Source organism: Dryobates pubescens, chromosome 24 (genome assembly GCF_014839835.1).
Source record: "Dryobates pubescens isolate bDryPub1 chromosome 24, bDryPub1.pri, whole genome shotgun sequence".
Classification (NCBI taxonomy): Eukaryota; Metazoa; Chordata; class Aves; order Piciformes; family Picidae; genus Dryobates; species Dryobates pubescens.
In genome coordinates, this window is record NC_071635.1 from 3,439,114 (window position 1) to 3,462,040 (window position 22,927).

Genomic DNA, 22,927 nt, shown 5'->3' on the forward strand with positions numbered 1-22,927 from the left:
CCACTTGACCAGGCTGCTCAAGGCCTCATCCAACCTGGCCTTGGACACCTTGCCAGGGTGGGGGCATCCACAACCTCCCTGGGCAACCTGTTCCAGTGTCTCAACACTCCCACTGTAAAGAATTTCTTCTTAATATCCAGTCTGTGAGAGAAACTGGAAGCCTTGGTCATGGTGGTCCCTCCACCTCCACATAGCCTCTCCACAGCTGCCTGGTGGGTCCCAAAACACCTCTAATACAAAAATACCTTTTGACTTTTGGGACAAACGCATTCAAAATTTGAAAACAAACAAACAAATCAGCAGCCTGGAATGGGCAGAACATGTAGCTGAGGAGTGGGCTCTAACTCATTGCCATTAATTCAGAAGGCTCTGCTGGAGCAGAGCTTTGCTGTCTTGGGGTGGGGACTCAAATAATTCGCTCAGCGCGAAACCAGCAAAAAGAACAACACGTTTTCCACACTTCACCAGCACCTTTACAAAGCTCTGACCAGTTATTGAGGGTTTTACCCATTGTTTCAAACCCAACAACCAGCAGCCACCAATTTTCAAACCCCTCTGCCTCTCCTCATCCCCACAGCAGCAGTTGGTTTTTGTTGCAGATGCCCTCAGGCCAGGCTGCTCAGCTTTTTGACCGAGGACAAGCAGAATCCAGGCCCCGGAAAGCCCATCCTAAGCAGAACCCGATACATTTCAGCAGAAGGTTTGGGGTTGGGTGTTTCTCTATCACGTTGGAAGTGCAACACAAGCCTTATCTAGACTATTTAAAGGTCAGAATGGTGGCTTATTTTTTGGGTTTTTTTTTTTCTGCTGATACATGTACTTCCACAGTCTTCAACACTCGAAGCAGCTGACTCCTACGGACTCAGGAGGTTGGTACTTTCGTAAGACATACGGAGATGTTTTGGGTGTTAATTTCAGGTGACAACCAGACTCCTTTAAGGTTACACATTGGAGTTAGCAAGAAACTACCAGAAAAAAAGGGCTTTAAAGAAAGAAAAAAAAAACAACAATGGGGCAACTTGAAATGACTACAGGTCAGTCCCTCTCACCAATTTCTGCTTGTTTTGCTCTGTTTATTTTGCCAGATGGCCCAGTCCAATGCACTCTATTCGAGACCCTCTTGCTCTTCACCACTGTCCCCTCTGGCATCCATTCTTTTTTCTTTATGGCTGTTGTAAATTCTCCTCATCTCTTCTTCGTACTTGATAAAATTTTCCCCAAACCGTGTCCACGCTTTGTATGGGACCGTGATGGTGTTACGGTAGGGTGGCCTCACCTCACTTACCTTCAGGAAGATGCCGTACCTGTTGGATCCCACGTCAAAGTAGAAGCGTTTGTTGTCCACTCGGAAAGAGGTGCCCTCAGGGAGCTCTGGGGGCTCATCACCTGCCCCCCGGCGATCCTCTATGTCCCCTTCACCGTACTCTTCAATCAGCTGGACCAAAGCATCCCTGAACTCAATCATCCCTTGAGCCGGAAGGACAATCGTCTGCTCCTGTCCCAAGCTGTGGCCAAAATAACCCATCATGCCAGGTCCCCTGCTCATGGTTTGTCTAATCCTCAAGAAGCGCCCTCGCTGGTTCTCCTTCAGGTCCAGGTAGTACTTCCTGTTGTCCCTCTCGATGTACTCCGTCTTGAGGACGCTGTGAGGGTGCTCTTCGGAGCCCACCGACACGGGGGGCGAGGGCGGCGGGAGCTGCTGCCGCCTCCGGGGCAGCTGCTCCTTGCCATTGCTGTGCTCGTGCCGGTGACCGTGGCCGCTCTTCAGGCCTAGGTGGGCATAGTGCTCGATGAAGTCCCCCAGGCAGTCCTTCAGCTCGGCGGCCACGGACAAGGAGAGGGTCAGCTTGCTTTTCCTGATGTTGTCCTGCCTGCCTCTTCCTATCCAGACCTCGGCGATCTTCAGGAAGCGGCCTCGGGAGCTCTGCTTCACATCCAGGTAGAATCGCTTTTTCTGGATGTCCACCCTCTTGGAGGCCAGCTCCTGGATCTCCATGCAGCCCCCCTGGGAGGAGGCCGGGTAATGGTACTGCTGCTGGGACTGGGAATAAATGCTCCTGTGCAAGCCAGAGCCTCCGAGGTTCCTTCCTCCTCCTCCTCCTCCTCTCCCTCTTTCCATCTTTCCCAATCAGCTGGAAATAACACATAACAGAGACACAGATGACAACAGCAGCATCAGGGGCCTGCTCGGCTTCTCCGGCGGCGTCTCTCCAGCGCTGCTCTCCCCACAAAGCCTCCTGCATCCCTCCCTCCCCGCTGCCACGGCACGCAGCATCGCAGCAAAAGGAGCCCGAGCTGCTTTTCCCCACTCCTGACAGCCTGACAACGTTCACCCAGACAACCGAGCCCTCCCGGTGCCCTCCCCGTCTGTGCCCGCCGCCCCGGCAGCCCTCCCCATGGCCCCAGCATGGCAGCCTGCCCCACAGCCCTGTCCCTCTGCTACTACAGACCCCTCCAGCTGCCCCAGTGTCCCCTCCTCTGCAGCAGGGAGTGGGAGTGCTGGGGGTGGTGTTTTGGGGTGCCCCTGTTGAAGACGGTACCCACTGCCCCAGGGCTTCCTCCCCCGTGTCGCTGGGTTTCCCTTCCACCATCCATCTCTGCCCTTCCTCCCCAGGGTACTGGGATGGGAGGGGGAGGGGGGGAGGAGGGGAGAGGCACTGAGGTCCAGCCCAGCACTGCTGTCCTGCTCCTCCAGTGCCCCAATACTGCTCCCTCGGTATCCCCACGGACCAAATACTGCCCTCCTAGTGCCCCCCATCGTTGCATCTCCTGTCCCGATTCCCCCAGAGCTTTACCTCTTTCCCCCCCAAGTCTGGACCTCTGTGCCCGCACTGGCCTCAGTAATGCTCTCCTGCCCCCGTCTCAGTGCCCCCCACTACTGCATCTTCTGCCCCAGGATCCCCAGAGCTTCACCTCCTACCTCCCCCTGTGCCCCCGTTCGGCTCCTCCAGTACCCCCCATCACTGCATCTCCTACCCCAGTGGCCCCAGAGCTTCACCTCCTTCCTTCCAAGTGCCACCAGCACCGTCCTCCTGCCCCCCAGAACTGCTCTCTGCCCCACAGTGCGCCGGTACTGCCCCCTTGCTCCCCAGTGCCCCAATACTGCCCCTCAGTGCTCCCAGTACTGCCCTCCAGTGCCCGCGGTGCCCCACTACTGCCCTCCCCAGTGCCCCCTCCCACCGCATCTCCTGCTCCATCGCGGGCCCCCGGCAACCTTTCCGGCTCCGCCGCTCTCCCCATCGCTGCCCCCCAGCCTAGTCACTCACCCCACAGCTCCCATCGCCGCTGTTGCCCTTCAGCCGCCGCCGCCACCGCCCGCAGCCGGCGGCCCCGCCGCCCCCCCCCCCCCACTTCCCCGCCGCGCAGAGCCACGGGGCTGGCGCTCCCCCGCCGACCGCTCCGCCCCACCCCGCCCCGCCCCGCCCCGCCGGCCCGGCCCGGCTCCGCCCGGCCGAGGACAGCGGCGGCGGCGGCAGCGCGGTGGGTGCGCGGCCCGCCCGGCCCCGGGACTACATTACCCACAAGACCCCGCGGCCGCCGGGGCCCGCTGTCGCATCACGCATGCGCGTCACCTCGGGTAACCTGCGGCCGACGCTGCCCGGGGAGACGGCGGGGGATGGAGCCGGCAGCCTCCGTGACGCAGTCAAAGCGCGACGCGCCATGTGACGCGTCATGCCTGAGCCGCCGCGGCGCGCAGCTGGCCGCTTGCTGAGCGGCGGTGCTGGGCCTGCATCGAGGCAGGATTCCGCGAGGGACCGGGTGGCGTCTCTCCGGTGCACGGTGGGGCCCGAGAGGAGGCCGGTGAAGCGGTGGGAGGGATGAGGCGCGCTGCCTCCTAGCCCGCTGCTGCTCTCTGGGCAGGGTCCCGCTCCATGTCCTGGCCTACTACGGGCACCCCCGGACCCCTGGGACGCCGACCCTGGCGGCTGAGATCTAGAAAGGGTCCATACCGGGGTTTTCCTACCCTGTGGTAGCGGGAGATGGAGGAAAGGTCGTCTCACGTGCAACAAGTGACAGAACAAGAGGAAACGGCCTCAGATTGTGCCAGGGAAGGTTCGGGTTGGATGTTAGGAACGATTTCTTCCCGGAAGGAGTTCTGGGAACAGGCTGCCCAGGCAGGTGGTGGCGTCACCGTCCCTGAATGAGTTTAAAAGACTTGTGAATGTGGTGCTGATGCACGTTGTTTAGTGGTTTAGCAGCAGTGGTGGCATTACGAGCTCTAGGCCAGCAGTTGGACTTGCTGAGGGGAGGTTTAGGCTGGATGTTAGGAAGAAATTTTTCATATAAAGAGAGATTGGCCATTGGAATGTGCTGCCCAGGGAGGTGGTGGAGTCACCATCACTGGAGGTGTTTAAAAAGAGTCTGGATGAGGCACTTGGTGCCATGGTTTAATTGATTAGGTGGTGTTGGGTGAGAGGTTGGACTCGGTGATGTCAAAGGTCTTTTCCAACCTGGTCAATTCTGTATCTCAAAGGTTTCTCCAACCTCAACAATTCTATGGGAGACCTCCCAGAGTAAAGCTGTCACTTTAAGGGCAGGGTGTCCTGCTGCACGTGTAGGCTGGGGATGCCTGTCCAGAGCTGCCATTTTCCCATGGAAAAATAAGGCAGTCTAGCCTCTGTGTGAAGACTTTGCTGGGGCTCCATGGGTCCTGCCAGTTGTCCCAAGGGGATCCAGGCTAGCATGAAGCAGGTGTCATTGGAAAGCTTGTTCTTACTAAGGCAGTAGTGTCCCCATTTTGTTGTTACAGAATATTGAGCATCTGGGGATAAGTGAGGAGAAGTAGGATGAGCAATTTCTTCATGAACTGTTTTGCTTCATCTCCAGGAGTTCTAAGTCTCACTAGAAGTAGTCCTGGGTGAAGCCTGAACAACTCATACCAGTCAGCATTTGCTCTCCACTGGGAAATCCTGCTCCAGTTCCCACCAAGAAACCCCTAGCTGTCAGGGCTGCAAGTCTGCTGTTTCAGACAACGTGCCTTCCTAACCTCTCTAGAGTGCCCTCCTGTTCTAGAGCATGCACCCTGCTTCCTGCTGCCCTGGGAACAGGCTGCTTCTGCTTGGTGAGCTCATCTTCTCTGAAATTAGTAAGTAACCTCAGCCATCATCCAGTCTGCACCAGAGAGCTTAGCAGCACATGCCTTCTTTAGCTGTGCTTTGCACCAGACATAATGCATAGTCTTTCTTTTCTTGCTTGTGGGCATGCAGGTTTGGGGCAACCTTTGTGTCAGTCTGGTAGGACCATGGAGATGACTGGGGGGCTGGACCACCTCTCCTATAAGGACAGGTTGAGGGAGCTGGGGTTGCTCAGCCTGGAGAAGAGAAGGTGCCAGAGAGAGACCTTAGAGCAGCCTTTCCAGTACCTGAATGGGGCTACAAGAAGGCTGCAGAGGAACTGTTTGCAAAGGCCTGCAATGACAGAATGAGGGGCAATGGTTTGAAATGAGGGCAGAACAGATTTAGATTGGATGTGAGGAACAAGTTCTGCACTGTGAGGGTAATGAAACATTGCAACAGGTTGCCCAGAGTGGTAGTTGAGGCTCCATCCCTGGAGATACTGAGGGTCAGTCTGGACAAGACTCTGAGCAGCCTGCTGTAGTGGAGAATGTCCCTGCTGAGTGCAGAGGGGTTGGACTGGATGACCTTTGGAGGTCTCCTTCCAACCCACACCATTCTAGGATTCTATGACTAGAACTCTTCCTGGTTTTAGCTTGTTTTTCTTACACATGAACAAGAATAAAATGCCTCACCTTTTTCTCCAGCAGCTCCCTAAATGTCCATTCCCATGCATGAAGTGTTGTTAAACTCGAGGGGACTGATCCTCCATTACCTTGTTCTGATGATAGTAACAGCTTGTTTCTTTTGTTCTTTTCTTCTTTTTCTCTGTAGAAGTAACAGAAATGTGGGAAAAATAAATAAAATGGATTTGCCAATGACTAATCTGCAGAGTAAATACCCACAGTGGATGCTTACACAAAGCCAAGAGGGAGTTTTGGGTGATAAAAAGGTATGTCACCACATGGAGGGAAACTTGGTTTAAGGCTGTGCTTGATAAAACACCCCTGCACCACCTGCTTTTAGTTAGATCTGTGCCTCTGAGATTGGAAAAGTCTCTCTTTATTAATTAAAATGCCATCCATTGAACAGATCCTGTTGCTGTCATCACTATATGAAAGTTCCACCTGACAGTCTTGAATTTGGGAGGGGCAAAATCACCCCCAGTATAAGGGAGGCCTTGATGGATTGCACAGCCAGTGGTGTGGGCTGTACACCAGCAAGATTTTTCTCTGGAGGTTAAATGGGTAGAGGAGAGGCTGGGAGACCAGGGGCTGTTTATCCTGGAGAAGAGCAGCCTGAGAGGGGAGCTTCTCAATGCTCATCAATATCTAAAGGGCAGGGGCCTAGAGGATAGGGCCAGACTATTTCCAGTGGTGCCCAGTGACAGGACAAGGGGCTATTGGCACAAACTGGAACTCAGGAGGTTCCATCTGAACATAAGGAGAAAATCCTTTGCTGTGAAGGTGTTGGAGCTGTGGAGCAGGCTGCCCAGAGAGGTTGTGGAGTCTCCTTCCCTGGAGAGACTCCAAACCCACCTGGACATTGTGATCCCAGGCAGGCTGCTGTAGGTAACCCTGCTTTAGCAGTGGGGTTAGACTGGATGATCTCCAGAGGTCCCTTCCAACCCCCTCCATGCTGGGGTAATATGAGAGCTAAAGCTGTAGCCTGCCATGAGTTTGTTCTGGCAAAGCCCTCTGGCTTTGTGTTTGCACATGTTCAGTGCTCCAGGAGGTTTTGCAGCTCTGAGGTATCAGAATAATTAATTGATCATCAAGATGATGTCTTAAGTTTCTGGTGTCCCAGGAATGTTAATGTGTCCTTGGATGGGGTGGTTTTTTCCTGCATATGTGAGCAGTTTCAGTATAAAATTTCCCACTAGAAGGGACCCTCATCTGAAACCATTTTAACAATTAAAGAAACTAATTAATGAGGGAAAAGGAGAAGACTCAGTTCAGCAGTTTGCCTTCTGTAAAGTGGGAATTAAAAACTGGTAGCCTGGATATTAAAATATGTCAGTGCAAACTGATGTGACTTTCATTTGCTGTGCCACAGCCTGTGTGCACTGCAGCACCAGGCTCTGAGGAAGGGTTTTGATTAAACTTTCACCCCTCATTAACTGCAGGAAATGTTTTCTTGTGCAAGCATAAAAATCAGCAGTATCTTTGTTTCAGAGCCTCCCTCCTTCCAGGCAACTCTTTGTTGGTTTAGCTTTGTTTGTTTCTCAGTCTTTACTCTGCACTTCACTTACGGAGCACTTTACTCTGGGAAGAACTCGCTTGGAGCGCTGCATCCAGCTCTGGACCCCTCAGCACAGGAAGGACATGGGCATGGTTGGAGTGGGTCCAGAGGAGGGCCACAAAAGATGGTCAGGGGGCTGGAGAACCTCTGCTATGAGGACAGGTTGAGGGAGCTGGGGCTGTTCAGCCTGGAGAGGAGAAGGCTCCAGGGAGACCTTAGAGCAGCCTGCCAGTACCTGAAGGGGGCTACAGGAAGGCTGCAGAGGGACTGTTTGCAAAGGCCTGCAGTGATGGGACAAGGGCCAATGGTTTGAAATGAGAGAAGAGCAGATGGAGATTGGATCTTAGGACCAAATTTTGGATGTTAGGAACAAACTTTGCACCATGAGGCTGCTGGAACACTGCAACAGGTTGCCTGGGGCATGGTTTGGGCCCCATCCCGGGAGATATTGAGTGTCAGTCTGGACAAGGCTCTGAGCAACCTGATCTAGTGGAGGATGTCCATGCTACTGCAGGAGGGTTGGAACTAGGTGATCCTTAAGGTCCCTTCCAAACCATTCTATGATTCAGTTTGATGGAGCTTATCTGTCCTTTTGAGTCTTGCACATGGAGTTTACTTAGACTTTTGAAGTTCCTCACACTTTCTATCTGACAGGGTTAAGTGAAGTGGGCTGGCTGAAATGTGGCACTGAGGAAATGGGCAACTGAGGTATTGCTGTGCTGAAAGGGATGTCAAAGGGTTTTAGCCTGACCATTTAATTTCAACTAACAAATTAGTGTCCATTTTCTTATATTCTAACTCGAATCTGAGGTGTGCAGGTAGCACTGAGGGAGTCTTGGCACTGTCAGAAAGGGAGGCTTTCCCTTATCACATCCCTGGAAAGCTGCTGGATCTTTGTGGTGGGAAGAAGCCAACTTCAACTCAGTTGAGGTGAAAACTCAGCTTCTGCAATTTCAGCCTGAGTACTTGGGGCTGAGCCAAGCTGTTAGGGCATGAACCCAACTCTTCTGATAAAGGGGGGCAGGGAGGAGTGTCACACTGTTGTTCGCTGCCCCTGCACATGGTGTAGCTCTGCTGCAAGGTGTTGGTGACAGCCACTGCCTGCCTTGCTGATGCTTCTCTGTGGTGAGGTTGGCTGTGGTCAGTAACTGAGCCTCTCCCAAATGTTGTTTGACAGAAGTCCACTCTTCAGAGGAGTGTTTTGGAAGATGGGCTGCCCTTCCTGGAGTTCCGTGGCTCTGTTGTTTACAGCCATGAAGCCAGTGACTGTTCCCTTATTTCAGAAGACATCAGGTAACAGCTCTTCCTCTGCTGCTTTCTTGGTTTGAGTGCTGTTACATTTCTGAACAGGACTTGGCTCTTTGTCTCTTTCTTCTGCCTGCTTGTGCATTTAATGTGTCCAGAGGCCAGCAGTGTAGCCAGAAAAAAGCCATGTGGTTGTGCTGGCTGTCCTGTTGCACATGGCAAATGCCTTACTGGTGGCAAGCACAAACTGAACCTACTTCTCATGCTGGAAAGACCTCTGGTTTGTCTACAGCAGGTGGTGGTTTACAACCATATCTTAAAATAGGATCACAGCATTGTTTTGGTTGGAGAAGGACCCTAAGATCATTGAGTCCAACCATCAACCCATCACCACCATGACCCCAAGTGCCATGTCCATGTGTTTCTTGAATACCTTCAGGGATGGTGAACTTTTGTCCCTGGCTATTTCCTGAGGCTTGCTTTGCTGCTGTTTGTGTGCAGTAAGTTCTGTGAAGGTTTGGAGGCTTTCTGTTAGCTTTTGGGACCAGCAGGACTCCTTGAGGTTTTGATTTTGAAATGGTTTCCATGTCCTGTATAAGATGTGCTGGCTGTGATTCTCTGAATTATCTTTATATGGAGTGACTGAAGCCTGATGTTTTAAACACTGCTGGGAGAAGAGTTAAAAGTGAAGAATATCCTTTTCTTTCCAGGCAGAGTTTATCAGCTGGGGCTGCTGTTGGGTTTGATATTGAGTGGCCACCATCCTACACTAAGGGAAAAATGTCAAAAGTAGCTGTAATCCAGATCTGTGTGGCTGAGGAGAAGTGTTACTTGTTTCACATCTCTTCCATGGCAGGTACTGTGCTTACTCCCTTCAACAAAAGTCCATGCTTCTCCCCTTTTCTGCCTGTAATAAAGGGATTGATTCTTTGAGTATGAAGGAGGTCTTAGTCCAAGTCTTGCCTTGTGTGCTGTCAGACTTTTAGGCTCTGAACAGGATTAGAGTGTCTCTGGAGCCCTCAACACAGGAAGGACATGGACCTGATGGAGAGGGTCCAGAGGAGGACCATAGAGATGGTCAGAGGGCTGGAGCACCTCTGCTACAAGGACAGGTTGAGGGAGCTGGGGTTGCTCAGCCTGGAGAAGAGAAGGCTCCAGGGAGATTTAATAACAGTCTTCCAGTACCTGAAGGGGGCTACAAGAAGGCTGCAGAGGGACTGTTTGCAAAGGCCTGCAGTGACAGGACAAGAGGCAATGGTTTGAAATGAGAGCAGAGCAGATTGAGATTGGATGTTAGGAACAAGTTCTGCACCATGAGGGTAGTGGAACACTGCAACAGGTTGCCCAGGGAGGTAGTTGTGGCCCCATCCCTGGAGATACTGAGGGTCAGTCTAGACAAGGCTCTGAGCAGCCTGCTCTAGTGGAGGATCTCCCTGCTGACTGCAGGGGGTTGGACTGGATGACTTTTGGAGGTCCCTTCCAACTCAAGTCATTCTGTGATTCTTTAAGTGTGAAGATCTTAGCCCAACTCTTGCCTTGTGTGCTGCCATAGAACATTTCAGCTTCTGGACAACCAAAGCAAAAAAAACCCAAACCTAACTTGAGGATTTATTATTATTTTTCCCTCTCTGGGACAGAATATTTTAATTCACTTTAAAAAAACCCCTTAATTCCCTCCTCATTTAATGAGCTTTCAGTTGAGTGCCAAAATAAACAAGGAACCTGGATTTAGCAGGCTGGGTTCCTTTCTTAATTTGGCTTCAATAACAAAACCCCTCCAAAATTATGGCTGTCATGCTGTTTGTGCCTGATACCTGCATTTTGTGCCACTGGCTTGCAGAAAGAGCTCTGGATACCTGGTGAGATGCAGCTGTGGGGAGAGAAAGGGGGAGGTGGGGGGGGGGGGAGCTGCTCAACAGCCTGAATTCATTATGGATGTGAATAAAAGCTTCTAAATAGGGAAAATAGGAAGGAGGGAAGAAAACTGCAATTTTCTAACCTTTGGTTTGAGTGTTAGATTGAAACTATGCCTGTGAGATGTCTCTGATTTCCCTGGGGTGTGCATGCTGAGGTATAATAGCGATAATTTTAATGTTGGTGTTCAATCCTTTGTCATTTATAGCAAATGGGGTGGAAAATTTAATTGCTGGAGGCTATTCAGTCTGGGAGGCAGCAAGGTACAAGTGCACAAAAGAAGAACAACAGAAAACCCCCCCACCCCAAATAAATAAATAAATAACCCCACCTCCCCCCACCAGATTATTTGAGGGAAAGAAGCTGGGGGGGAGGGAAGGGAAGGAGGGGGAAGAAGAATTCATTAAGGGCTTGAAACGCTTTTGATGCTAAAAGTGGAGATGTTTGTGTGTGGGTTACAGCAGAAGATGGTGTTTCCTCCTGAACTGCTTCCTAAAATTCCTGCTCTTGCCCTGTGGGAGATACACTTTGAATTGAGCAAGATGTCAACCTTAGTTATTTATTTATTTGTGTCTGTCTTTCCCCCAGGAACCACACAGCCAATTTCTGCTTATTATGCAGAATACACTTGACCTACAGAAACGTAGAGCTTGGCAGAATGAGGCAGTTGGGGAAGACTGACTGGGCTGGTTGCAAAAAAATAATTATTAATAGTAGTCATGATGGTTTCCCCTCTGCAAGTGGAAGAGTGCAGAGAGTTCTTGGACTGGGTATAAAGGACAAAAATGCCATTTCTCAGGGAGATTTGGGATCGTTTCCCATTTCTTACTTGGTTGGGTGGGTTTTTTTCCCCCTTACAGACCTCTGCACCCGCTTGTTTCTCAGGTTGTAGCTTCTCTATCACAGAATGTTAAGGTTTGGAAGGCACCTCAAAAGGTAGAATAGAATAGAATTAACCTAAGGAAAAGACCTTTGAGATCATCCAGTCCAACCTATCATCCAACACCATCTAAGCAACTAAACCATGGCACCAAGTGCCTCATCCATGCTATTCCTATACACCTCCAGTGCTGGTGACTCCACCACCTCCCTGGGCAGCACATCCCAATGGCCAATCTCTCTTTCTATGAAGAACTTCTTCCTAACATCCAGTCTAAACCTCCCCTGGCACAGCTTGAGACTGTGTCCTCTTGTTTTGGTGCTGGGTGCCTGGGAGAAGAGACCAACCCCTACCACTGAGTCCAACCCTCCTGCCAGAGTAGGATGACCTAGAGTAGGTCACACAGGAAGGCATCTAGGCATGTTTTGGATGTCTCCAGAGAAGGAGACTCCACAACCTCTCTGGGCAGCCTGTTCCAGTGCTGTGTCACTCTCATGGTGCAGAACTTGTTCCTCGCATCCAATGTAATCTCCTCTCATTTGAAACCATTGCCCCTAGTCCAATCCCTGCAGGCCTTTGCAAACAGTCCCTCTGCAATCTTCTTGTAGCTGCCTTCAGGTACTGGAAGGCTGCTCTCAGGTCTCCCTGGAGCCTTCTCTTCTCCAGGCTGAAAACCCCCAGTTTTCACAGTCTGTGGCTGTTGCCTCCTGTAGAAAAGCAGATCTGCAAGCTGCATGCTTTATTCAGTCCTGTAAACTTGAAAATACCCTTTGATCCAGGACTGCAGTGCCACCAGTCTGGGACAACTCAAAGTACAGTACTTATATAATCTGTGTACAGCCTTTATTCTTTTCTTACAAGACTGACTTGTCTGGGCTTGGTGGGGAGGATCCTGGTTGGCAGGTTCTGTTTTCTTCATGCTGTTGTTGGACCAGCCCAGCATTAGAATCATAGAATGGTTTGGGTTGGAAGAGACCTCCAAAGCTCATCCAGTCCAACGCAGTCAGTAGGGACATCCTCCACTAGAGCAGGTTGCTCAGAGCCTTGTCTAGCCTGACCTTCAATATCTCCAGGGATGAGGCTACAACTACTACTCTGGACAACCTGTTGCTGTGTTCCATTACCCTCATGGTGCAGAACTCATTCTTAACATCCAATCTCAGTCTGCTCTCCTCTCATTTCAAATCATTGCCCCTTGTCCTATCACTGCAGGCCTTTGCAAACAGTGCCTCTGCAGCCTTCTTGTTCAGATAGTGGAAGACGGCTCTAAGGTCTCTCTGGAGCCTTCTCCTCTCCAGGCTGAGCAACCCCAGCTCCCTCAGCCTATCCCCATAGCAGAAGTGCTCCAGCCCTCTGATCATCCTCCTCTGGACCTGCTCCATCCTTGTCCATGCCCTTCCTGTGCTGAGGGCTCCAGAGTAGGGCTCAGCATTCCAGGTGAGGTCTGAGCAGAGCAAAGTGGCTGAGTCACCTCTCTCAATCTGCTGGCCACGCTTGAGTGGCTTGGGGCTCTGAGTATGCCTCCACAGGGTCTCTTTTCCTGTTGATTCCCCATGCTTATGGCTTAAATTGTTTCCTGAGAATATGAAACAGCAAAAACTGGGAAGCAATAATGAGGAAAACAGCAAAACTAAAATTGCATTGGATTTCAGGAGCTTCCAATACTGAGAATTAAAACCTTTTGCAGTTAGATTGGTGCCTCTTTGTTATAGGAGTTAACAGTCAGTAAGACAAATGAAATGAAATAGTTGAATTTTTCTTCCCTGGATTTGTTTTCAGATGCAGAGTGAATTTGCCTATTTCAAATGCTTCATTCCTGCTTGTCTCAGCAGATGATGCATTACAACCATTTGGTGTTTGCAGGCATTCCAGAGCACAAAGAATCAGGCAAACAAAGCAACTTTGGGGGGCTTCTCCTCTACAAGCACAGGTTGTTGCAGATGCTCTCTGTGCTAGGATTTTAGTCATTTCCATTAGACTTTCTGGCATCTTCCAGGATTGAGTTTCTCATGTTTGGGTTTAATCTGTTTTAGGTTTTCCCAAGGGACTCAAAAGACTGCTGGAAGATGAAACAATTAAAAAGGTTGGCGTAGGAATTGAGGGAGATCAATGGAAGCTGATGAGTGACTTTGAAATCAAACTGAAGAGCTTTGTGGAGCTGGCTGATGTTGCTAATGAGAAAGTAAAAACTTCAACCCTTTTTGTTGTGGGAGGGAAGTCTTGTTATTGTGCTGTACAAAAGGAGGCTGCCCATGGACATGGTTGAGGCCCCATCCCTGGGGACATTCAAGACTCGATGTGGCCCTGAGCAGCCTGATCTAGTTAGAGGTGTCCCTGCTGACTGCAGGGGGGGGTTGGACAAGATGACCTTTGAGGATCCCTTCCAACCCAGTGCAATCTCTGAATCTGTCTTTGTAGGAGTTCAATGATAGCAAACATCTCCCATGTTGTAACTTATTTAAGCTCTCAAAGCCTGCAGAGCTAAGTACATCTGCTGGTGAGTGAGTTCTTAAACATCTGTCTCCTTTCAGGTCTGCTCACCTTTGGCACTTCAGTAAGGCTTTTTAATTCAGCTGCTGATGAATTAGTGATGAAATCCGTAGATTCACAGAATGATTTGGGTGGGAAAGGATCTTGGAGATCATCCAGTTCCAACATTTCTGCCATGGGTAAAGACATCTTCCACTAGGCCAGGTTGCTCAAGATCTCATCCAGCCTGGCCTTGAACACCTCCAAGGAGGGGAACATCCACAACCTCCTTGGGCAACCTATTCCATTGCAGATTGTATGAAGCTAGAGTTCCACTGGCAATCATACACTTGTACACCTGAACCTTTAAAATAAGACACAAGAAATGTTGTGGAGGCCGTGAAGGAGGGAGTTTGAAGAGGCCATCTTTGAAGGGAGTCAGCTCTCCCACTGTGGCTTGCTTGGTGCTGGAAGGAAGCACCAACATCTTCCTTAAAGTCCTCCATATATAGCCACGTGCTCTGAGGCTGCAGAAGTACTCTTTGTTTCCATGACTTTGAAGTTGGTGTCACCTCTCCTCTTGTGAATGCAGACGAAACTCAAGTAGGGTTGCATTTGGTACACCCAGAATTGCAGTTTAATTGGATTTTGGTTGGCTATCACTTGATGCAGGGACAGCTTTGCTTTCTTCTTAAGGAAGGGAGCAAAAGGTTCATCACCCTCCCAATCCTGCTGCTATTCTTATCTCTAGTGTGCCCCTTAAAGCTTTTCTGGCTTTTCAGAGCTTTTCCTTAACCTGTGCTGAGGCTCTCCATGCACCTCCCTTCCGTGTGCTTTTTTTGCTTTGGTAGGATGATAGCAATTGACTTTCTTCTGGTGGAGGAGAAAGGTTTCTGCCCAGAAATAACACTGCTTATGCCTTGCTCTGTGTTTTGTGTGTGTAATTAAATTGCAGCAAGGGAGAGAAGAATGCAACAGAATCATCAGCATTTGGGGCAGTGCTCTCCAGATCAGCTGCCCTGAAATTTCAGTTGCAAGTGGGTTGGAAGTTGTGCAATGTAAACTGTTTTGCTCAGGCAATAGAAGGAGCAGTTTCTTGGGGTTTCCTCAGTTCACCTCCTCTTTCTCTTTTTATCCCAGTGTTTGATTCTGGGATAACTTGTTGTGAAGATGAGCAATGTGATCTCTAATAACAGCTTTAAAGTCTTCTGCTAAACAGAAAACAAACCAAAAATAAACTTGAAAGTGAAGCTTGAGAACAAAGAATGGGGTTATGTAGAATGGCTCAGTGAGAGGGGGAGAGCTGGGGGAAACCTAAAATGAGCAGCTGATAATTGAGGACAGGCTGAAGGAGCTGGGGTTGCTCAGCCTGGAGAAGAGAAGGCTCCAGGGAGACCTTAGAGCAGCCTTTGCAGTACCTGAAGGGGGCTACAAGAAGGCTGCAAAGGGACTGTTCCCTAAGGCCTGCAGTGATAGGCTGAGGGGCAATGGTTTGAAATGAGAGCAGGTTTAGATTGGATGTGAGGAACAAGTTCTGCATCATGAGGCTGCTGGAACACTGCAACAGGTTGCCCAGGGAGGTGGCTGAGGCTCCATCCCTGGAGATATTGAGGGTCAGACTGGACAAGACTCTGAGCAGCCTGATCTGACTGCAGAGGCTAGAACTGGATGACCTTTGGAGGTCTCCTTCCAACCCAAACCATTCTAGAATAATGCTGCACTGCTGCTGCTGGGCTCAACAGTTCTGCAAGCTGGAATAGCAGGAGGCTGTGCCTGTGAGTCCTGGATCTTTGGGGTCTGTAAGAAAGCTTCTCAAAGTGGCTGTTAAGACAATAGCATGGAGCAGCTGTGATTGACAAGCAGGATTACAAAAGCAATTGAAACCAGCAGGGTGGTGGGTTGGCTTTTAGAGACTTGGGATCAAGGGCTTCCCAGCACACTGAGCAGTGGCTAGCATGGTCTGTAACTGTGCAAAGCTTGGGCTTGGTTTTGGATGTGCAGGAGGTGACAAAACCCTTTCAGGCAGGCTTTAATATTCCTAGCTTTCTGTTAAATAAATCCCTGGTGTTTGATACTGAGCTTCTCTAATTAGAAAGGCAAATACTAGAGAAGTGTTGCTGTTTAACTCTCTGGCTTTTATGGCTTGTATCAACCCCAAAGCTCTGCTGTCCAGCTATTTCCTATCCTTGGTAGTGTGGCAATACCAGCTCACACTGTGTGGACTCCTCTGCCTCTAATGCCATCTTTTCAGCTTGGCAATGTAGGTCTGTCCTCTAAAAAAGGAGCTGGGGGGCAGGGAAGGAGAGGAGTTGGGGAGTAGTTTTGAACAGCCAAAACTGCTTTTTAATGTGATGAGAACAAAATTAGGCCTAGAGAACAGTTGCTGCTTTGACAAACCAGTTCACTCTGACTAACCCAGAGCTCTTTGCTTCTAGTGAGGGATTGATGCCACCTCTAGCAATACTTTCTGCCGGGTCCAAGTGCTTTCCCCTTTAAACAAGTCCTCTCTTTTCTTTCCCCAGCTGAAGTGTAAGGAGATCTGGAGCCTGAATGGTCTGGTGAAACACCTTTTTGGCAAGCAGCTTTTGAAGGACAACTCAGTCCGTTGTAGTAACTGGGAAGAGTTTCCCCTCAACGAGGAGCAAAAACTGTACGCGGCCACCGATGCCTATGTAGGTACAAGAGGAGGTCACCATGCCACCTGCAGCACTGAATCCCTCTCTACTGTGCCCTTAGCTGCTGGTTTTAAAGCCTTTCTGCTGCAGAACATAATGAATGTAGGCAGGCTTTAAGGTCCACTGTGGCTATGGGATGCTTAAAGGTGGAAATGGCACCACGGATGTTTGCTGTCCAAATCACTTGGTTGGAAGAGACCTCTAAGGTTGTTGAGTCCAACAGTCAACTTAAGACCTCTGTGGCCAGTAAACCATGTCCTAAAGTGCTATATCCAGACCTCCAGGGTCTGTCTGAAGTTTATAAACCTCAGTGTTCATTCAGAACTCCATGCTGTCTTCTGCTGAAGATGGTGCTTCTTGTACCTGACTTGGTGACCTGTCTTGTTGCTGCAGTCACCCCTGAGGTGGTGGAGTCACCATCCCTGGAGGTGTTCAAGAGGGGATTGGATGTGGCACTTGGTGCCATGGTCTAGTAGGCATGAGGTCTCGGGTGAAAGGTTGGACTTGATGATCTTTGAGGTCTTTTCCAACCTTGTTGATTCTATGATTCTGTTCATGGAATGGTTTGGCTTCTAATGCAGCAGAAGCACAGGAAGGATTACCAGGAAGAGGAGTTTGGTTGCACATGAGTTTTTGTTTAGCTCTGTCAAAGTCTCTGCTTTTTCACCATCTTGAAAAGAGCCCAGTTTCCCTGCAGTTCCTAACAATATGTTGCTGGGTGCTGCCTGCTTCCTGGGAGAAAAATTGGTCTTTGTGCCAGCAAAATAAAATCCCCTCAGGCTCTTATTTCTGTGATGAGGGCTGATAGCAGGAGGGAAGTGGGACAATGGGCTTTGTTTTCTTTTCTGACTCAGGAAATGTTGCCTGTTTTCTAGTTTGGTTTAATATTAAACTGTGGAAGGTTTGGCACCTGTAAAGACCCAAACCACTGAGGAGAAGAGCTCTATTTTTGGTGCCTGGTGCAGCTGCTGTAACCAGCTTGTTGCAGGCAGTGCCTCTTTCTCACTATTCTCTGTTCACCTGCCTTGTCTTTTGGAGCCTCACAGGAGAACGTGGGGGACTAACTTGTTTCTTTCTCCTTCCTCTTTAAGATGCTTTGGTTAACATGTGTAGCCTAATTAGCACATTCCTAGCTTTAGGCTGTGTTTTCCTCTTAGAACTTATTATTCATATCAAGGGAAATATTAAAGCACACAGAATCTATCTTAGTAGATTCACAGCTATTCACTTGGAGTGCTCCATAAAATCTGAATGAGGTAGAGCAGATGGTGAGCCTGGGAGCAGAGTACTTGGAGCTCTCTGTTTGCAGCTAACTTTATGTGAGCTAACCATGCTGGGAATCTGTAGAAGAGTATGGAGTCCACTATAATGTGGATCCTAGAAGGGGGCCTTGCCTTTTGGGAAGCATTCTGTAATGTCACCTGGTTGTGATGGACACTGCAGTAAGACAGCTCACAGAGTGGTTTGGGTTAGAAGGGACTTTAAAGATCATCTAGTTTCAACCTCTCTCCTACTAGAGCAGGTTGCTCAAGGTCATGGAAAGAGTTATTGGCCATTGGAATGTGCTGCCCAGGGAGGTGGTGGAGTCACCATCACTGGAGGTGTTTAGGAAGAGGCTGGATGGGGGGCTTGGTGCCATGGTTGAGTTGATGAGATGGTGTTGGAAGATAGGTTGGACTCGATGATCTCAAAGGTCTCTTCCAACCTGGTCTGGTCTGGTCCTATTCTATTCTGATCTATTCTATTCTGATCTAGTCTACTCTATTCTGTGGGCACCCTGATGAGTGACTCTTCTATGCAATGGGCCAACAAATCAACATTTGATGTTCACCATGTATTCATGCCATGGTTTGAATTAATTCTGGGTGTTTTTTTGTTTAGTCTCCAAGTTGTTTCTCTGCAGAGCACTGAGTACTTTCCCCCCCCTCTTTTATTTACAGGCTGGCTTCATCATTTATCAAAAACTGAAAAATATGAATAACAGGGACCAGAAATTATCCTGTGTGAAAAGAGGTAAATTATTCATAAGGAATATTTCACTTCTGTTCTTTTCTGTTTTGCACAGTGTCTCTGTGTCAGGATTGTTTGGCTTCTTGGTGATTAGAGAGAGCAGATACTAAAAGCTCTCAGATGACCTGGGGTGACCACACTGTGTAACTACTGTCCATAGAGATGTAGGAAGGCTGTCTTAGTCTGTTTCTGCTATGTAGAGAGGTGGCAAGAATTCCTGCTGTCATTCATAGATTCATAGAATGGCTAAGGTTGGAAGTGCCCTTAAAGATCATCCAGTTCCAACCCCCTCTGCCATGGGCAAAGACACCTCCCACCAGCCCAGGTTGCCCAAGGCCTCATCCACCCTGGCCTTGAACACCTCTGGGGAGGGGACATCCACAGCCTCCCTGGGCAGCCTGTTCCAGTGTCTCACCACCCCCACTGTCAAGAATTTCTTCCTATTATCTAGTCAAAATCTGCCTTCCTCAAGCTTAAAGCTATTGCTCCTCATTCCAGTTTCTTTATGGAAGCACTTCAGTGAGGTAATTTCAATTCTGCTGATGCAGGGGCAAACATCTAGTTTAAGAAATAAGACCAGCAAAAAAACCCAACATGTTATGAGATAATACTTATCCTCAGGTGTGTAAATGGGACTTAAACTTCTTTAGAGCAGCTTATCATTATTTACCTGACTAGAAAAGTCACTCTAAAATCTTCACTTCTGTTCATTTCTGTGTTTAAGTATTGCATGTAGCTTATAGTTGAAAAAAAAGGTGGTGGTGGGGAGTTTGTTTCCTTTATGTACTGGCTGATTTGTCACTTTCCTGTCAAGGGCAGGAGTGGCAGCACTATTCCCTTAACATGAGGAGCAATTTTTTGGCGTTCCTTGAGTCAGCACATCCATTAGCAGCTCTTCTCTACCTGAAAGGATGTTGTAGAGAGGCTGGTGCTGATCTCTTCTCACAGGTAATTGGTGACAGAGCAAGAGGGAATGGCCTCAAGATATTGGGTAGCTTTAGACTGGACATTAGGAGATATTTTTTTTCACAGCAAGAGCTGTCAGGCATTGGAAATGTGCTGCCCAGGGAGGTGGTGGAGTCACCAGCCCTGGAGGTGTTTAAAGGTGGTTTGGATGTGATGCTTTGGGATATGGTTTAGGGGTGAACCTTGCAGAGTTGGGTTATCAGCTGGACTTGGTGATCCTCAGGGTCTTCTCTAACCTGAATGTTTCTGTGATCCTCTGGAAGCTGGAGGATGTGCCGGGGAAGGATCACCTTATAATGGTCCTTTTTTTTTCCTGAGCCACTGGAAGAGGTGCAGTGCTGGAAGTAAGTGGAAGCTTGGCTTGATTCTTGATTGTTAAGCACTGGAAAAGGCTGAGTTGCCAGCTGTGGGTCCTGTAGAAATGCAGTTGGCTGAATGGAACTTGGTGTGTAGCTGTTGGAGCTCCCTGGGAGATGACTCTGATTGCCCTTCTTGCAGATGGCACGTTGTCAGAAGGTGTGAAGGAGCGCCTGACTTCACTGGCTGAGGACATAACAGACCTGGCTGCTCACATCCCTGACTTTCCTGGACAGCTTGCAGATTTGCAGAGGTTAGATTTTTATGTTTCTAATTGTTTGTGTTTTAACCAACCTGTCTCTGTTTTGTGTGCAAGATGAGTGGTTTGGTCTTGATCCTTGAAGTCCCACACAACAAAATGCAGGGTTGTTAGAAGCTGTCTCTTACCTGTGTACCTTGTTCCAAGATAAGAGAGCATTTTGTACCCTTGATGGGGAAATGCTATCTTTATCTAGAGGGAGGAAGGTTTTCACTGCTCTGGTTGCAATGGTTTTGACACTGAACTCAACTGAATCTGTTTCTTCTTGCTGAAATGCATTACAAAATCTTCTTTCCTAGATTCTTAGGACTCTTGCACGACTGAAGTCTGGAGGCTTGATCCAAGCACAGGGACAGTACCACAAACAGTGTTTCTGGAGTGTCTTTATAGGTTTTACTTAGTCTACAAAAATATTTATTCTTCCAGAAGTGGAATGCAAATTGCAGATGAGTTGATGAGCCCTTTACATGTGGAGTTTTGGATAAGCTACCTGGAGAAACAGAGGGCTTTAGAATCTTCAGCTCTGCTTGTGGCTAAATGTAGTAGCTACCTTTTTATCATTTGGGTTTAACTTTCTTGGTTTACCTTCCAGGGCTGCAGAAATACTGGCTGCCATATCAGAGAATGTAAATGCCTTAAGAAGCACACTGCTTGGTTCAGGTTCCAGTCCTGTGCTGGAGAGAAGCTGTGGCACAGCTCCAACAAATCTTAAAGCAGAGTCAGCAAACATCGAGGCACAAAAAGCTGAAATGCCTGAGTTTGCTAAACAACTTGAAGGTGACTTCAACATCTGCTCTGATGCTACGCTAGCTTGCCTCTGGGATGGAGATGTTAATAAAGAGGCAGAGAGAGGTAACACTGCTGTGGAAGATGGGGCTGCAGCAGCCAACTGGGAGGAGAAAGCAGACAGAGATGACTTCATGTCACTAGACATTACTGAGCAAGAACTTCAGGTCTTGGAACGTCAGGCTGCAGAAGAATTGGTCAACGAAGCTGCGGCTGAGGTAATGAGAGGCTGTCGTTAATCATGGACACTCAGCACAGGAAGTGATCTCAGCCTTAGTTTCTGCCAGGATTTTGGAATGTTCCATTCCTGAGAGAGTATGAAGGTGGGCTGGAAGAAGGGCTCAGCCTGGAAAATATTTCTGGAGGTAGTCATGCACCGAGCTGCTCTTCAGTCATCGGGTTGGAAGGATTAGTACTACACACGGAAGCTGCAGAGAGTCCGATTGCTTTCCTCTCTCAGTTGCTCCTATAGCAAAGACTTTGTTGCAGTATGCAGACTAATTCTGAACTGGAGCATCTGAAACTTGGTCATGAATAAAAGCTGACCTTTTTCTAAAGGATCTGTAAATAGCAGTCCTTCTAGTGCCTGCTGAGTGTGGCTTGATGCCTCGTAAATCAGATTAATATCTCCTTATGTTCCAAGCGCTCCACACATCTGGCAGTGCCACTGCTCTGGTTTCTTACTGCAGAGCCTTATGTTCTGAGATTTCTTTCAGAATTCTTCTTTTGTTTTTTTTTTTTAATGGGCAGGCATTAGAGTTTTGATAAGCATCAAAAGCATGCAGAGAAATGGTTTATAAGGGTGCACAGAAGGTCGAAAGGCTGTGGGTGAAATGGAAGTGACATGAAGAAAATGCTTTTCTTCTCAGGAGTTGTGCTCCCCTGACAATGAACAAAATATTTCCTGTGTCATTGAAAGTGATGAAGAGCTGGAAATGGAGATGCTTAAAGTAAGTGCTTCAGGGGTCTAATGTTTTTTAGCAGTAATCACAGAACAGTAGGGGTTGGAAGGGACCTCTGGAGATGAAGCCCAATCCCCCTGCCCGAGCAGGTTCACCTACAGTTGGTTGCACAGGATGGCACCCAGGTGGCTTTTGAATGACCACCTCTCTGGGCAGCCTGCTCCAGGGCTCCACCACTCCTCTGAGAAGTTCCTTCCCATGTGTAGATGGAACTTCCTGTCTTCAAATTTGTGCCTGTTACTCCTTGTTCTGTCACTGAGCACCACTAATCAAAGCCTGGTCCCATCCTCCTGACACCCACCCTTGAAGTATTTACAGGCATTGATAAGATTCCCTCTCAGTCTTCTCCAGGCTGAAAAGCCCCAAGTCCCTCAGCCTTTCCTCATCACAGAGATTTTCCAGTCCCCTCAGCATCTTTGTACCTCTTGGCTGTACCTTCTCAAGCAGTTCCCTGTCTTTCTTCAACTGGGGAGCTCAGAACTAGACCAAATACTCCAGATGAGGCCTCACCAGTGCAGAGTAGAGAAGGGAGGAGAACCTCCCTTGACCTCCTGGCCACACTCTTCTTGATGCAGCCCAGGATGCCATTGGCTCTGTTTCTGGAGATATTCAAGGTGAGGCTGGGCAAGGCTCTGAGCAACCTGCTCTAGTGGAGATGATCCCCAATGACTGCAGAGGGTTTGGATGACCTTTGGAGGACCCTTCCAACCCAAACCATTCTGCGTCTATATGCCTTGTCCTGAGAAGATGTGGATGTTGAGCCTTATTTCTCTTACCCTGGCTTTTTTTATCCCCCCTTCTGATCTTCTAAGAGGAATGCTCAATGTATTTTGAGTCAGATACCAGAACATTTCCACCACAGCAGTCAAGTGTGCTTATACACTGTGCTTCCACCAAGTGTTTGTGTGCTTGTGAACATGTGGGGGTTAAGTGTGGTGTTACAGCTAAGTAGGAGGCAAGGCTCAAAGGTCTGGAGGGGGAGTTTGAATGCTGCTGAGAGCGAGTGCTGTGCTTCTTTGTGCTGTGTACCAACTAAGTTTTATGCCATGAGCAGATGAAAACTCCTGCATGTCTCAGCCATGAATTGGATCTACCCTTTCATGCTCCAA

At 48.9% G+C, this 22,927-nt stretch overlaps 2 protein-coding genes across 2 annotated transcripts in view; one reads left to right on the forward strand and one right to left on the reverse strand.

Moving 5' to 3' along the window:
• Positions 1 to 985: 985 nt before the first annotated feature.
• Positions 986 to 3,328, reverse strand: PURG (purine rich element binding protein G). Its single transcript, XM_054172551.1, has 2 exons — positions 3,267 to 3,328; positions 986 to 2,132 (listed from the first exon to the last, which is right to left on the reverse strand). Exon 2 carries the CDS (start codon positions 2,117 to 2,119, stop codon positions 1,106 to 1,108), a length of 1,014 nt encoding a protein of 337 aa, XP_054028526.1. The 5' UTR covers positions 2,120 to 2,132; positions 3,267 to 3,328; the 3' UTR covers positions 986 to 1,105.
• A 2,566-nt stretch (positions 3,329 to 5,894) lies between these two features.
• Positions 5,895 to 22,927, forward strand: part of WRN (WRN RecQ like helicase) — a 43,709-nt gene continuing 26,676 nt past the window's right edge. Inside the window, exons 1-9 of the mRNA XM_054172506.1 lie at positions 5,895 to 6,006; positions 8,473 to 8,588; positions 9,251 to 9,396; positions 13,368 to 13,516; positions 16,326 to 16,475; positions 18,419 to 18,491; positions 19,953 to 20,064; positions 20,663 to 21,074; positions 21,726 to 21,806. Of these exons, the coding sequence (XP_054028481.1) occupies positions 5,920 to 6,006; positions 8,473 to 8,588; positions 9,251 to 9,396; positions 13,368 to 13,516; positions 16,326 to 16,475; positions 18,419 to 18,491; positions 19,953 to 20,064; positions 20,663 to 21,074; positions 21,726 to 21,806 (1,326 nt within the window). The 5' untranslated portion in view covers positions 5,895 to 5,919. The remainder of the gene's footprint in view (positions 6,007 to 8,472; positions 8,589 to 9,250; positions 9,397 to 13,367; positions 13,517 to 16,325; positions 16,476 to 18,418; positions 18,492 to 19,952; positions 20,065 to 20,662; positions 21,075 to 21,725; positions 21,807 to 22,927) is intronic.